General features: G+C 43.6%; 1 protein-coding gene across 2 annotated transcripts in view; it reads right to left on the bottom strand.

The window, feature by feature from the left end:
• Utp4 (UTP4 small subunit processome component) overlaps nucleotides 1-15,679 on the bottom strand; it is a 32,582-nt gene that overhangs the window by 13,585 nt on the left and 3,318 nt on the right. For both annotated transcript variants that reach the window (XM_042277634.2, XM_042277635.2), the window contains exons 3-10: nucleotides 13,560-13,751; nucleotides 12,071-12,155; nucleotides 10,656-10,745; nucleotides 6,148-6,359; nucleotides 3,875-4,046; nucleotides 3,688-3,779; nucleotides 1,739-1,835; nucleotides 85-149 (exon numbers count right to left, since the gene is read on the bottom strand). In XM_042277634.2, the coding sequence (XP_042133568.1) occupies nucleotides 85-149; nucleotides 1,739-1,835; nucleotides 3,688-3,779; nucleotides 3,875-4,046; nucleotides 6,148-6,359; nucleotides 10,656-10,745; nucleotides 12,071-12,155; nucleotides 13,560-13,751 (1,005 nt within the window). The remainder of the gene's footprint in view (nucleotides 1-84; nucleotides 150-1,738; nucleotides 1,836-3,687; nucleotides 3,780-3,874; nucleotides 4,047-6,147; nucleotides 6,360-10,655; nucleotides 10,746-12,070; nucleotides 12,156-13,559; nucleotides 13,752-15,679) is intronic.

Genomic DNA, 15,679 nt, shown 5'->3' with positions numbered 1-15,679 from the left:
AGCTAACTTATAAACACTGAGCGACACTCAGATTCAGAATGCGGAAGTGCTCTGGACCTTGGGTGGGAACACGATCCTTCTTACCTTTGTCTTGAGGTGCAGTAGATGGTCTGCATTTTTAGAGAGCGGGAGAGTATCTCCATTCTTGCCTAAAAACAGAAACTTCCCTGAGTTTTTTTTTTTTCATCGAAAGTGCAGTTTTCCATTTGAAAGTCAATCTGAGTAACAGAGGATTTCTCCCAGGGGCAGATCTGGTTTATCCACATTACCCACGTGTGTAGTCACAATCTGGAGAGCTATGTGAAGGACAGCAAAGGAACATGGCTCTAAGGCCCACAGCCTGCCAGAGCTTCACCCCATAGACATGCAGGTGGGCAGAGGCAGATCTTAACACATTCTAAAGAAGAGAATTCAAGCATTTCCTAAACTGGTGACTCATTCCAGAGCCATGCAGGACCGCCACTACACATCATTCCATCTTCTTATTCTCAGTGGCCTGCTTCCATATAGTCAGGCCACAAGTGTCATCTCAACTACCTCTTACATGCATCTTACAGATGCCTAAACTCTTTTTTGGGAGTAGGGGTTGAGACATGGTTTTTCTGTGTAGCCCTGGCTGTTCTGCCTCCCAGGTGCTAGGATTAAAGACATGTGCCACCACTGTCTGGCTAAAACTTAAACTCTTAAGAAACAACAACAAAGGCCAGGTGATGGTTGTTTATGCAGATAGTGAGTTCCAGGCCAACCTAGTCTATACATTGAGTTCTAGGACAGTCCAAAAAAAACAAAACAACAACAACAAAAAAACAACAACATTGGTATCTGGTTAAGATTTTTAGATAGTTTATAATCTCATCACTTAGAATTGGTGAGTTCAAGAACAATATCAACAATATCAACTGCAGAGTAAGATCCTATTTCAGAAAACCAAAACAACACTTTAACATTCAGTAATTTTTTTCTTGTAAATGGGAAAACCATAATTTCCCACAGACACAGGAAAAAAAAATCTATCCTAAATATATGTATGTTTATCTCTGTGTGCAGGTCAGAGGTGGCATTAGGTGTTTCTTCAATTGCTCTCCACTTTATTTTTTTCCCAGTGGGGGTCTGACTACATAGCCCTGGCTGGCCTGGAACTCACTATGTAGACCAGTGACCCAAATCAGAGATCTGCCTGCCCCTCCCTACTGAGTGCTGGCACTGGGACTAAAGCTGCATACCACCACGGCCAGCTCCACTTTATTTTCTGAGACAGGAGCTCACCGATTAGGCTAGACTGGGCTGGCCAGTAAGTCCAGGGATCCTCTTGTCTCTGCTAACCTGGTCCTGAACTTCTTCTCATTCTCTTGTTTCCATTTCCAAGTATTTGCTACCATGCCTGACTTATTTTCTATAGGCAGAATTTCAACTGTAATTTTGATGGTTTGCATTCTCTTTCCAGTTTTCTTTTCTTTTCTTGGCTCAGGTCTTTGCCTCCCATGTGCTGGGATTAATGGCACGTACTACTATGGCTAGCTTCCAGTTTTCTTTTGTGTGGGTGTTGGATGATACTGTAGCTCAGACCTGGGGACTTGTGCTCCCAGGCAGGCACTTTACTTTTGATTTTGGTATCCTTCCCCCGGCCCCCCGCCACCTTTTTCTACTTTTAAAATTTTGCCAGTTTTTAAAAGTAAGTTTAAAAACAAAAAACAAAACAAAAAAAAACAAGCAAATACAAACCCTCTGCTGACTTTACCTGTTGCAACTGTAGATCCTAGTCTCCAAAGTTCCAAGTGATGAGCAAACTGGAAGAGGAGCAGCTGCCTTTTTTTTGAACAGGAAATCAGACGACGCTGCATCCAAGAATTGAAAACTCATAAATAGGTCAACCTGGTCACCTGCTGCTTCAGTTCAAGAGGCAACAGCAGCATCCTAACACAATCCTTTCTCTACTGCTGAAACCCATTTACTTAGCAGGCATGGTGGCCAGCCCTGGGAGGCAGAGGCAGGTGGATCTCTGTGAGTTCAAGGCCAGCCTACATAGTGGGTTCCAAGATAGACTGGGCTACAATAGTGAGACCCAGCCTCAAAAAAAAAAAAAAAAAAAAAAAAAAAAAAATCCATTTATTTGATAGATATAGCCTAAGTCATAGCTACCACAATCTAGTCACTGTACTGGAATTCAAGAACACAAAGGTGACTGAAATAGCCACTCGTCTCACCATGCTTCCAAAGAAGTGACACAGAGTAGGCAGTCATGTTACAGTGTGCCACAAGACTTAACATGGACAAAGACAGATGAACGGAAAGGACACCTAACCTATCCTTGCAGAACAGACAGATCAGATGAGGCCCACTGGTAAAGATTAGTCAAGCAGAGAAGGAAGGGTAAGAAGTTTCAGGGAGGAAAGAACATGCAGAACAGGTCAAATGCAAATGCACTTGAAAGGAGACTTCAGAATGGAAAGGCTGGGGGAGATGGGCCGGTCCAAGATCAGCACAGGTTTCTACAGCCACATGAAGAAATCAGGACCTATGTTGAGGACAATAGCAACGAAAGCCAGAGGAATGAACAAGGTGCTTTTAACAGTGACCCGTGGAGAACAGGTCAGAACGACACAGCCGTTAATAAAAGTCACAGTGTCGCGGGCCTTCAACCCCAGCACTCAGGAGGCAGGGGCAGGTGCATCTCTGAGTTCTGGGCCAGCCTGGTCTACAGAGCGAGTTCCAGGACAGCCAGGGCTGTTACATAGAGAAACCCTTTCTCAGAAACAACAAACCAACGAACAAAAAGGGAAATCATTTAAAAAGTCACTGAAAAGGAATCCATGAGAAGAGACAATGATCCAAGTAGGCCAACAGTAGCACAGAAATGACTCGATTCAAGAGATAATGAGGCATCTGATGGCTGGTGAGTTCAAGACTAGTCTGGTCCACACAGGGAGTTCCAAGCCAGCCAGTGCTACAAGTGAGAGGTGGGGGAAAGAATGAGGACTATGTCTGACTTCATCAAACCACAGACATGAAATATGTGGGTAATTTTAAAAAATATTTTTAAATGTATGTGTATGGGTGTTTTGCCTGCATGAAATGTCCGTGCCCGAGGAGGCCAGAACAGAGTGTGAGTTCTTCTTGAACTGGTGGTACAGAGAGTTACTAGCTGCCAGATGAGCCCAGGTCATACGAAGGAGCGATAAGTGCTCTTAACCACTGACCCATTCCTCCAGCCCCACACTGTGTATGTTTTCAATGCAAACATCACCCCTAGTAACTGTATGTACTTTATAGGAATTTTGTTAGCTTGTTTTTAAGGGTAGGCTCTATTATTCAGTTGGAGAAGCTAGGCTTGTAGTGTTCCTTTCAAGGTAAATGGTAACATCCCCACAAGTTGAGTAGACCTCCCCAGTAAACTGGGTCTACCTCATTATCACAATATATATATATATATATATATGCACACACACACACACACACACACACACACACACACACACACACACACGCGCGCGCGCGCGCGCGCACACACGCGCGCGCACACACGCGCGCGCACACACGCGCACGCACACACGCGCACACACACAGAGCAAGTGTATTAGAGGAAGCTTGCCTCAGAGAGGAATGAAGACAGTTTAAGAAGTGTGAGCTGTGTTCAGTCTGACTGGATAGAGGGATGGGGAGATGCTGAGGGTAAGAGGGGATACTCACATGGGGGAAAGTGATCTTTCGAAGGGCAGCATCATAATTCTTCACCTCCACTTTCTCCATGAGAGGACGAATAACTAGATGGGTGTCAGTGCCTGAAACAAAGGCACACAATGAGAGAAATCCTTCATGAAGAGAAAACAATCAGAGCTGGGCAGAGTCAAGAGCAGCTGGCTGGGGGAGGACCTACCTCCTGATATCAGAGCTGTCGGGCTGTGGGCCACCGTGCGCACATCATGAGTGTGATGCTGGAATGGTTTTGTCCGCACCCACTGCTTCTCACTGCTGTTGGAAGTCACGGAGACCAGCTGAAAATGGAATACCGTGCCCTCGGCTGTACCCACCACAAAACTGTCTTCTTGCTGAGAAATCAAATCATGAGGGGGAGACGTCAACATAACAAGGGCCAGATGGAAAAATGTTCTTTCAGGTTTTCTATCTGGGAAGCTCAGGAGAAAAGAAAAATCATGCCTTGAATTAGAAGGGATGTTCCTGTCTGGCGGAGGTGGTACCCGCCTTTAATCCTAGCACACAGGTGGATCTCTGTGAGTTTGAAACCATTCTGATCTACAGAGTTCCAGGGCAGCCAAGGCTACCCAGAGAAACCATGCCTGGGGAGGGGGAGAAAGAAGGGAGCTTCCCGGGGAAGTCAGCTCCATCAGAGGAGCAAGCTCAGACATAGGCAACAATCGCCCACTACTGATGACGCTAACAATTAGTATCACCAAGTGCTATGCAGTCATACGCTACACATCCAACGACAAACCAAATATATGGTCAATAAAAGTCTAATGAACCAAAAGTTCCTATTACCCAGGGACACCACAGCTGTCAAAATGGAGCACCAAACATTACTCACCATTTGCAATGATGCTGGTGTGGGCAGAGTCAACACACCTTCTAACTGTACTCAAAGTTTGATTTTTAGTTTGTATTAAGATTTTAAGAATTACAGGGTTGGAGAGATGGTTCAGCAGTTAAGGGCACTACTGCTCTTTCAGAGGACCTGAGCTCAGTTCCTAGCATACACATAATATAGTTTACAACCTCCTATAACTCCGGCTCCAAAGGGATCTGAAGCCTCTGACGTCTATACTCCAGTGCACATACCCACATCCACACACAATTAGAAAAAACAACAACAAAAAGGCTGAAAAGATGGCTCAGTGGTTAAGAGCACCGCCTGCTCTTCCAGAGGACCCGGGTTCCGCTCCCAGCACCCACATGGCAGCTCACAACTGTCTGCAACCCTAGTTCCAGGGGATCCAACAGACTCACATACATGCAAAATACCAATGCACATTTTAAAAAAAGGTGGGCAGTGGTGGCATATGCTTTTAATTCTAGCACTCGGGAGGCAGAGGAAGGCAGATCTCTGTAAGTTTGAGGCCAGCCTGGTCTATAGAGTTCCAGGACAGCCAGGACTACACAAAGAAACCCTGTTTTGAAAAACAAAATAACCTCCCACCACAAAACAAACAAAGAAACAAACATACATATACATACATACATATATATATATATTTTACATTGGAGTTTCTCTTTTTAAATCTTAAAAAAACAAAAGCAAAAACTTCTTACGGTTTCAAGTAAAGTACTTGGAATTTTTATTTGATTGTATAAAACATAATGTTCCTTAGTATTATTAATTTTTTCTTTTTCGTTTTTCGAGATGGGGCTCATTTGTGTAGCCCTGGATGTTCTGGAATGAGCTCTATAGACCAGGCTAGACTTGAACTCATAGAGTTCCACCTGCCCCTGCCTCCTGAGTGCTGGGATTAAAGGAGTGCGCCACCATCATCCAGCATAGAATCTTTAAATAGAAATCCTTACTTGTTGTGTGTGGGCACACACACACATGCATCAGTGTGTGTGGAGGTCAGATGACACCTTTCCAGAGCTGGTCCCCTCCTTACTGGGTGGCAAATGTCATTACCTGCTAAGCCATCTTGCCAGCCTAGCAATAACTTCTTTATGAAGTTAAACATTTCCATTAAAGAACACGGTAGGTGCTAGGTCATTGCTTACGTGGCTTAGAAAGAATTAAATTTCTCTGCTGCTGGTTGTGTAAAATAGCACATTCAATTGGTACATTAGGGTGCAATGTAGTAGCTTTCTCTACTACCTGTTTACATAAGTATACCCTGATGCTCATACAAGGCTGAAATCTCATACTGATGTATTTCTCAGAATGTGTTCCTGCTATTAGGTGACATGTTACTATATAAAAACTATGCTCGGTACAAGAAATGAAATACCTAAAATAGATTTAAATAAGAAACATGTTAGATGTGAGAAAAAATTGAATCCTTCTAAACCATGTAAGCAATACATGGGAAAAGATAGACCCCAAGAATGACTTGGAAGCTGAGCTTGGTGACAGAAGGTGGTAATCCTAGCTACTCAGGAGGTCAGCAGGAGGATCATAAGTTCAAGGACTACCTGGGCTGGGACCATACTCACATCAGCAACAGCAATAGACTGCACATCAGCATTTGCGATGAGATGGCTTTTAACAAGCGTCCCGGTAGCTGAGTCCCATAACTGCACCTTCCCAACAGAGTCCACACTTATGACAGTGCCGTCGGACAAGAAGGCAACACCCCACACGATACACCTCGACTTAGTTATTCCCAGGTGCTGCCTATCTAAAACCATCTTACGAATAATGCTCCCTGAAAAACAAGAAAGGTACACATGTAGATGGTGTTTAGTTTCAGTTTTCCAAAACTGCACGGACAAGCAGCATGTGGCGAGTTAGATGCCTGAACACAGAAAGTCATTAAATGGCAGCTGTGTTGAACTGTTTTAAAACTCCAAAAAGGGTACCTGAAGAGGAAAGAGTTCAGTGAGAGGGAGGGAGGCAGAGAAGACCAGAAATCCCTTCTGGGGAGATGGATGGAAAGGTGTAACGTTCACTTAAAAGCCGGCACACTGCACACGCACATTACACTCTCTCTTTCCCACACTCTGTATATAGGAAAGGGAGACAAGAAGACAGAGACAAAAACCCAGGGAGTGGTAACTAAGTAGAGCCTTGGAACCAAGACAGGTTAGCCTTAGGGAAAACCTGATTTATACACAGAACCCCCGGGAGCTAGGAGCCCTGCAGTACTTCAGAAACAAGAGGATGAGGGACCTCCAAGGAGGAGATGGCTGGAAGTTAATCTAAGAGGCTGCAGGCCTGAGTAAGCAGCAGACAGTAACCAAACTGTCTTAACTGAAGACTTCTATAAAAGGGACTGGGAACCAAGTATGGGACAAGGGTGTCTAGAGGGGAAACGGGGTCAAGTGAAAACTGCTAACGGGACGTGGGGACATCAGATTTCTCATCCTCAGAACGGTGACAGCGAGGCAGAATGGAAAGACAGGGAGGAGAATGGAAAGAGCCTGAGAAAGCAGCTCAGTGGTGGGCATGTACAATACCCAGGGCTGGCTGACCTGATCCCCAGCACCAAAAAACCAACTGACTGATTGATTGATTGATTTCTGGGAACCAAGTCACACAAGAAGGGAAAATTTTTTTTCTAAGATCCTGACTTCAGAAGTTCCCCAACAGGCCACCCAGATGACTCTCAGTGGAGAGCATGTTCAAGAGTCTCACTGATGGAACAAGAACAAACAGTACGCACTCAGAGAAAGCCTCCTCGAACAAGAAAAGCAAGACAAACAGAAAAGGCAAACAAATGAACAGTAGGACAGCAAGAGTACAGAACACTTGCCAAATACTATCACCAACAGCTTCAGAGTGAGGGGCTGGAGAGACGGCTCCGTTGTTGAGTACTTGCTGCTCTTGCAGGACTGGAGTGTGGTTACCAGCACCCACAACAGCATTTAACTATAGCTCTAGCAGGTTCCTGCACACCCACCACCACCACCACCACCACCACCACCACCACCAAAAAACAAAACCCCAACTCTTTTTTGGGGGGGTTTCGAACAGGGTTTCTCTGTGTAGTTTTGGTGCCTGTCCTGGATCTTGCTATAGACCAGGCTGGACTCAAACTCACAGAGATCCCCAGCTACTGAGATTAAAGGTGTGCGCCACCACTGCCCCGGTCCAACTCTTAAAAAGAAAGAAAGAACAGCCTCAGAGGCTGTAGGCATAACCACAGAACACAAACTTAGCATAGGCTATTTATTGCAGCTGAAAACAGAAAAGACCTTTGGAGGTGGCTAAGTGAAAATTTTACTACAAACATTTAAGATATAAAGATGACAAATTTATGCTGGTGAACAGTAAAAAATAAAAAAGATGAAGGCTGGAGATGGCTCAGTGGTTGAGAGCACTGGCTGCTCTTCCAGAGGTCCTGAGTTCAGTTCCCAGCAACCACATGGTGGCTCATAACCATCTATCATGAGGCCTGATGCCCTCTTCTGGCATGTATACATAATAAATAAATAAATAAATATTTTTGTTGTTTGTTGTTTTTTGTTTTTTTGAGACAGGGTTTCTCTGTGTAACTTTTGCGCCTTTCCTGGAACTCACTCTGTAGCCCAGGCTGGCCTCGAACTCACAGAGACCCTCTGCCTCCCAAGTGCTGGGATGAAAGGCATACGCCACTACCGCCCGGCTACCACCGCCCGGCTAATAAACAAATCTTAAAGCCCAGTGGTGTTGGCATATGCCTTTCATCCCAGCACTTGGGAGGCAGAGGCAGGTGGATCTCTGTGAGTTCAAACAAAGCAAGTTCCAGGACAGCCAGACCTACAAGTGAAAACTTTTCTCGAAATAAACAAACAAAGAAAAAAAAAAAAAAAGAGTGACTAAGAAAGTTAGAAGACCCAACACTGAAGTAATTTCTAGAAATTCTAGAAAGAGAAAACAGAAACTGATCTACCAAGTAATTGTAAGAATGTCCCCCAAACCCAGGGTTTGAATTAAAACCATCTCCTACATATCTAGCACAACTAGTTGACAAGAGAAAAAAACAAACCTACAACCAACAGACTCTCACATCAACAAGTGTTACAGGGCTCAGAGGCAGAGGTTCACCTAGTGCATAAAGGGCCTGGGATGCTCTCCACCAGAGAAACAAAGAAAACCCCCACAAAGGAAAGGGAAAGGGAAAGAGGCACAGCTCACAGGTCAGCCATCAGCAGGGCACCAGACTCCCTAACAGGGAAAGGGAGAATCCTAAACAACACAGAAGCAAAAGGGACCCCAGAAAGCCCGAAACACCAGCCTTCCAACCTCACACTTGTGCAGCAGGGACCAAGTGGCTAAGCCAGACCGGAAGAAAGAAGTTAAAACAGAGAGACGTATTTTTAAGGACATAGAAATGGCAGGAACAAACAAACAAGAACACCAAAATACTCAGATGTGTTTCGTACTAATTCATACAACTGAAAGACTTTATGGATGAGGAGGCAGAAATGTAGGGAGAACGGGAATATTCGCCAGGAAGCAGACAGGAAGGAAAGTAACTTCCTATGGGAGCAGTACACATGGCCATGACAAAAACACCTGACTACTGATGGGAACGCGGTTACAAATAAGCAGACAGACCAAGAGACAGCGTGATGGACACTATGGCAGAAGTACACAGGGAAGACTCAGATGTTGAAGTCAATAACGTGCAAAATTAAAAAAAAAAAAATCACAATGTAGAATTATAAACATGCCGTCTACAGCAGAGATAAACCCCAAAAGAATCAGTTAAGGGTTGAAGTGGTTTATTTTGGGGATCAGGAGAAGGGATACAGAGGAATTCCTACTTTTTTTAGTAAGCCTTAAGAATTCTTTGGTTATAGACGTGTGTAACTAAAGGCAAACAAAAGAAAGAAACTCACAAGCCAGGCATTGAGGAAAAAGAAAAACAAAAAGACATGTCCAATCCATTTTGTCTCTATTTTTCTCTCTCTCTCTTTCTCTTTTTTTTTTTTGAGACAGGGTTTCTCTGTGTAGCTTTGGAACCTGTCCTAGAAGTCACTCTGTAGCCCCAGGCTGGCCTTGAACTCACAGAGATCCGCCTGCCTCTGCCTCCTGAGTGCTGAGATTAAAGACATGCACCACCACTGCCCAGCTTTTTTTTTTCGGTTTTTTGAGACAGGGTTTGTCTGTGTAGCTCTGACTGTCCTGGAACTCTGTAGAGCAGGCTGGCCTTGAACTCAAAGAATCCACCTGCCTTGCCTTCTGAGTGCTGGGATTAAAGGCACCCACCACCACCGCCTGGCTTGTCTCTGTATCTTACATATGTACAAACACGTTCATCTAACAAGTTAAAAGCAACCTCTCCACTAAAGGAGTCTAGTAGCCAATTTTCCAGGCCAAGAACAGAAAAAAGTCATGGTTCTCTACTTTATATTCCATTTTTCCTAGGACATACATAGTATTACTTGAGAGTGCATGTTACTGTCATACCCTCTTATGAAGAAAGTGCTGTACCACGAAGAACGGAGATTCCCCCAAATGCAGCAGTGGTGATCAAAAACAGGAACGAGAGGCTAGAGAGACGGCCCAGTGCAAAGAGTGCTTGCTACACAAGTCAAAAAGGGGGAGAAGTCTGGATGCCAGGACATGTGTAAAGATTGGACATGGCCCCTTCACACCTGTCACCCCAACATGGAGGGGCTGGGGACTGGATGATCACCGGAACTAGCTTCTTGATGACCTATGCTTAAAAAAAAAAAAGTTAAAAAAAAAAAAAAAAAGCAAACTCCACCCCTGGGGTTCATAAGAGACTGTGCCTCAAAAAGAGAAAGGAAGACATCTAGAGTCTTCCTCTGGTCACCACCTATGAAGGCATGTATACAGAGATATAACACAGAATACACAGAGAGACAGAGACACACACAGAACACATACATGGAAAACACGGGGCAAAATCTGTGGTGTACATGAGGAGGGATTAATGAGAAGTTAGGTCATCAGGGTCATTGAAACATGACAAAGTCACACTCTTGGGAACTAAGAAATGTAAATCCGACAACACCCATAACCCAAATGCACTAAGTAGAAAAACAGTCACCTGATTTGACATCAAACACGCTAATGTAGTCTATGGAGCCAGCTGCAATGTGGGTACCAGCAGGATGCCAGCTAAGACTCAGGATCCGACCTTAGGAGTAATGAAACAATAAAAAAGGTGACAGATAAACATGCAGCCAAAGCAAACTGCGCCCTCCTTCCACAACTTCCTACAGGCTCTGTAATTCAATATTAGTTTCCTCACTCACCACAGTTGGTAAACTGTCCTGGGACCCACAATGGAGTATTGGACAACTTGCTTTAGTAATATATAAACAGTTGAGGAAAATGTGTCAATAAATACATTCTACAAAATTTCAGTGTGCACAGACATTGACTTCAGACTAAAGAGACACATACGGTCATGTATAAATATTAACATTACAAACAAAGATGCATTGAATATAGGACGGTGACCTCATAAGATTCCATCATCCAGTGACATCAGTCACCTTAGTTTGTGTAAGCATACCTGATGATGTTCACACGATGAGATAATCTAACATATTTCTCAGAACAGATCCCTGATGTTAACCAACCATAATTAAGTGTCTTTCTTTCTTTCTTTGGTTGTGCTGGTTAGTGTTCTGTCAACTTGACATATACTAGAGTAACTCTATGACATTTACAAAAAACTATTCTATCACCTTTCCAATTAAGAAATAACAAAAATCTGATTACAGTGGATAACTATTACTGAAGGACACAGGCACCAACAAACTACAGCCCACTGCTGGCTTTTGTAAATCAGGTTCTACCAGCACACAGTTATGCATATGGTCATGCACTGTCTTTGGCTGTCTCTGTCCTACACCTAGAGTTAGCAGAGACTATATTGCCTTCAAGCCTTAAGTACCGTTGTGCTCAGTACTTTACAGAAACTGCTTGTCAATCCCTGCTCAGCACCTCAGTGCCAATACAACCCAGAGACCAGGCACCAGCAGTTGCTCATGATACTCCCCAAGACACTTAAATTGGCTAGCAGGGTTAAGAACCACAGCTAGCCTTTAATCCCAGCACTTGGGAGGCAGAGGCAGGTGGATCTCTGAGAGTTCGAGGCCAGCCTAGTCTACACAGTGAGAGTTCCAGGACAGGCTCCAAAAAGCTACACAGAGAAATTCTGTCTTGAAAAACAAAAAACAAACAAACAAACAAAAAAAGCAAGCAAGCAGTCTGAGCAAGGGAGTAAGCAGCACCCCTCCATGGCCTCTGCATCAGCTCCTGCCTCCAGGTTCCTGCCCTGCTTGACTTCCTGCCATGACTACCTTGGATGATAGATGGTGCCATGGAGCTATGAGATACAATAACCTCTTTCCTCTCCAAGTTGCTTTTGGTCATGGAGTTTATCACAACAACAGAAACCCTAACTAAGACATATGTGAAACTATTCATTACCCTACCAAAACCAACTCTTACTTTTTTGCCGATCAAAATTTCTTGCAAACTGGATTTTGTCTGGAGTGACCTCAAACAGTTTCACAGAGCCATCTTCACAACCAACCTATTTAGAGACAGAGGTAGAAAACAGACTACATGAACCTTTTTAGGACTAATATCCCCATACACAAATGTATACATTGTTTCTTCTCTAAAAGCTATCACTTGCCCTAAAATCAAAACAAACCAAACAGCCTGTCAGAGGGGGGAGGGGACCTACAATCAAGAAGATGATAGCACATTCCTGGCCGACTCCAGTCTAGGCAGAAAGCAGGCCCAAAGAGTTCTAACCAGTGACTGAATTTCTGCATATGACACAGAACAGAAGCAGGGCTTTTCACCCAGCTCTGCTCTGCCTTTCAGATTTGTGCTGAAGAAACATATGTTACATTTTCCATGAAACATAGAAGGCAACAAACTCTTCAGGGAAAAACAAAAGAAGTAGGGCTTCACACATACCTGCCAGAGACCTATGGCCTAGATAAAAGATCTAGTGACCACAGGGAGGTGGTGGCGCACGCCTTTGATCCCCACACTGGAGAGGCAGAGGCAGGTGGATCTCTGTGAGTTGGAGGCCAGCCTGGTCTACAAAGTGAGATCCAGGACAGGCACCAAAACTACACAGAGAACCCTGTCTTGAAACCACCCTCCCCCACCACACCCTAAAAACCAAAACAAAACTAGTCTCTACATTTCTTAGTTCCAAAGAAGTTTAGAAAATTCTGAAATTAATTAACCATGACATTTCACAAGTGAAAACAAGGTCCAATCTGTAATAAGTCTTTCTCTGTCCCACCAGCCAGCTCCCAGACTTATTATATAAATTATGAAAACTTGGCCTTAGCTTAGGCTTGTTTTTAACTAGCTGTTATAACTTAAATTTACCCATTTCTATTAATCTGCATTCTGTCATGTACTGCCCATCCTGCTTCCTCTGTGTCTCCTCTGACTTCCTCCTCTCTCTGCCCACAAGTCCCGCCTATACCTCCTGCCTAGCTCTTAGCCATTTAGCTCTTTATTACACCAATCACAGCAACACATCTTCACAGTGTACAAATATTCCAAAACACCAAGCTAACAGCCTAAGGGCAAAGTGAGCAGTGGTTTATTATTGTCTATCTATGTGAGCTTTGACTGTATACATGTATTGCACCACTTATGTATAGTGCCCATGGAGGCTAGGAGGTGTCAGATCCCTTGGAAGTGGAGTTAGGACTGTTGTGAGCCACCACCATGTGGGTGCTGGGAATCAAAACCAGATCCTGTGCAAGAGCAGCCAGTGCTCTTAACTGATGAGCTATCTCTCCAGCCAGGGATTTTCAACCTTCATTGCCAATTCCAATATTTTGTCTTATGAGTCCTGATACCTTGCTAAGCTTGGGATTTCTACGTGACATAAGCATGGGGAAGGAAGTTTGAGCGAGCGTAAAAGTACTCTATTTTGAATTACCCATAGTTGCTTACTGACCAAAAGCTGAGAGCCACTGGGGCTGGCAGTCATACTCCAAATAGGTCCTCCAAAGGCATCCAGAGCATATTTGATGTTTAGTGCCTGGAGGTCATACTCAAGAATTTCCCCGTTGAGTCCAGCACTGAAGAGCCGCTGTCCTTCTGCCCAACACAGGGCTTCTGTAGCTCGAGATTCATGACCTGGGAAAAACTACAGAAACATTGTAACTTTTCAACCTGCCCTGAATTCAAAACTACAGAAACATTGTAACCCCCAACTTGCCATGAATTCATCAATCAACAGCTCTTGCCGAGTATTTACCCACAAATATCTAGCACAGAGTTTGTCACTATCAGACATTTATGTCTATTAGACTTTTCTTTCAGCTTCAAATTTTAGCTACTTAATTATTACTGTACTTTAGTTATATGTTTGATTCTCTTTCTTTTAAACTAGGACTAATTCGGAAGAAGCTTTTCAACTAATATTTAAGAATTAAGATATTCAAGATTGAGCCGGGCGTTGGTGGCGCACGCCTTTAATCCCAGCACTCGGGAGGCAGAGCCAGGCGGATCTCTGTGAGTTCGAGGCCAGCCTGGGCTACCAAGTGAGCTCCAGGAAAGGCGCAAAGCTACACAGAGAAACCCTGTCTCGAAAAACCAAAAAGAAAAAAAAAGATATTCAAGATTGATTTAGCCAGGTGTGGTGGCTTATGACTCCAATCCTAGCACTCAGGAAGCTGAGGCAGGAGGATTACTTTAAATCTGAAGCCAGTGTAGGCTACAGTGAGCCTCCATGCATAAAAAAAGCTGGTTTGATGTATCTAATTAGATGTGAGATAAATAATTTCTTAAAAACTATTGTAAACTTCTTGAATGGTTGCTTGTAAAAGACACAAAGGTCTCTGTGCTCACAGATAAGCACTAGGGGAACCCGGAATGTTAGTACACAGGGCTGTTCCTTTCAAGTGATGGAACGCATAACCTCTTATCAACCTAGAAGGCTGGGAGCTTACTAGCCTTTGTGCTATCTGTGTGGCTAGACTTTTTAGGCACCTGATCTCTCCCAGACCCTATGGTAAGCTTGTTTCTCTCAGTCAATCTATAGAATCCATCTTCATAGATTTTACAAAGTTTCTGTGTAGTCCCGTCTGATCTGCATTTAGCTTACTTTGTTTCTCAAGGAGATTTATGTGTGCTTTGCTGTATATGCAGGATTGATTACTAAATTGTGCTGTGCTTAAATATGCCAAAAATAAGCTACTTGGGGTCAGACTCCAGATGTCTGAACCAATACCCCAAACTGCCTTCTTGCTGTCCGAAGATCATCTCTCTCTGCAGGTTGTGGGGATCACAGAGATAATAATTCGTTCCCACCCCCACCCCACAAAACCAGTTTGCCTATCTAGGATTTTGGTCTTCTTACTAACCAGGCAGCCACAGTTATGCTATACAATGGATGATTTAGTTTTTAACAACAAAACCAACCAAGTTTTAAAAGTAAAATAAAATGGCATATGGAACAAGGATATAAAATAAGTATTTGGGGAATAGAAGGTGGTTTAATTTGTAAAGGTGCCTGCTACCAAGACTGAGGACCCAAATTCAACACCTAGGACCCATATGGTAGGAAGAACTGATTCCCCCAGGCTGTCCTCTGATTTATAGAGATACATTGCACACACACACACACACACACACACACACACACACACACACACACACAAACCCGGAGAAATGCCAGTAAATTTAGTGTACCCTAATGGATAGTGTTAAGAAAATCGGAAATAGTGTACTCTCCTATCCTCGACCTTAGAATTCACTGATCACTTGCTTACTAACCAACAGTAACTTCCAGTCTTGCAACCACCATTCAAACTAACTGCCTTTATGTAGGCCTATTATTGCTAATCTTTTGTAGTTATTTCTACTGTACTTGTTCTGTGTTTAAACACACAAATATTATCCATTATGTTACAACTGTCTAGAGCATTCCAATACAGATTTAGATGTCTATACAATAAGGCTATACAATGGTGGGTTTGTATAAGCCAACTCTCTAATGATCAACTACTAATACATTTCTCAAAACATACCTTATCAAGAGATAAAACATAATGACAAAAACACAAGAGATGC

This window comes from Peromyscus maniculatus, chromosome 5 (assembly GCF_049852395.1).
Source record: "Peromyscus maniculatus bairdii isolate BWxNUB_F1_BW_parent chromosome 5, HU_Pman_BW_mat_3.1, whole genome shotgun sequence".
NCBI lineage: Eukaryota > Metazoa > Chordata > Mammalia > Rodentia > Cricetidae > Peromyscus > Peromyscus maniculatus.
The sequence above is the reverse complement of the archived record's forward strand: the minus strand, read 5'-3'. Positions and strand labels throughout refer to the sequence as shown.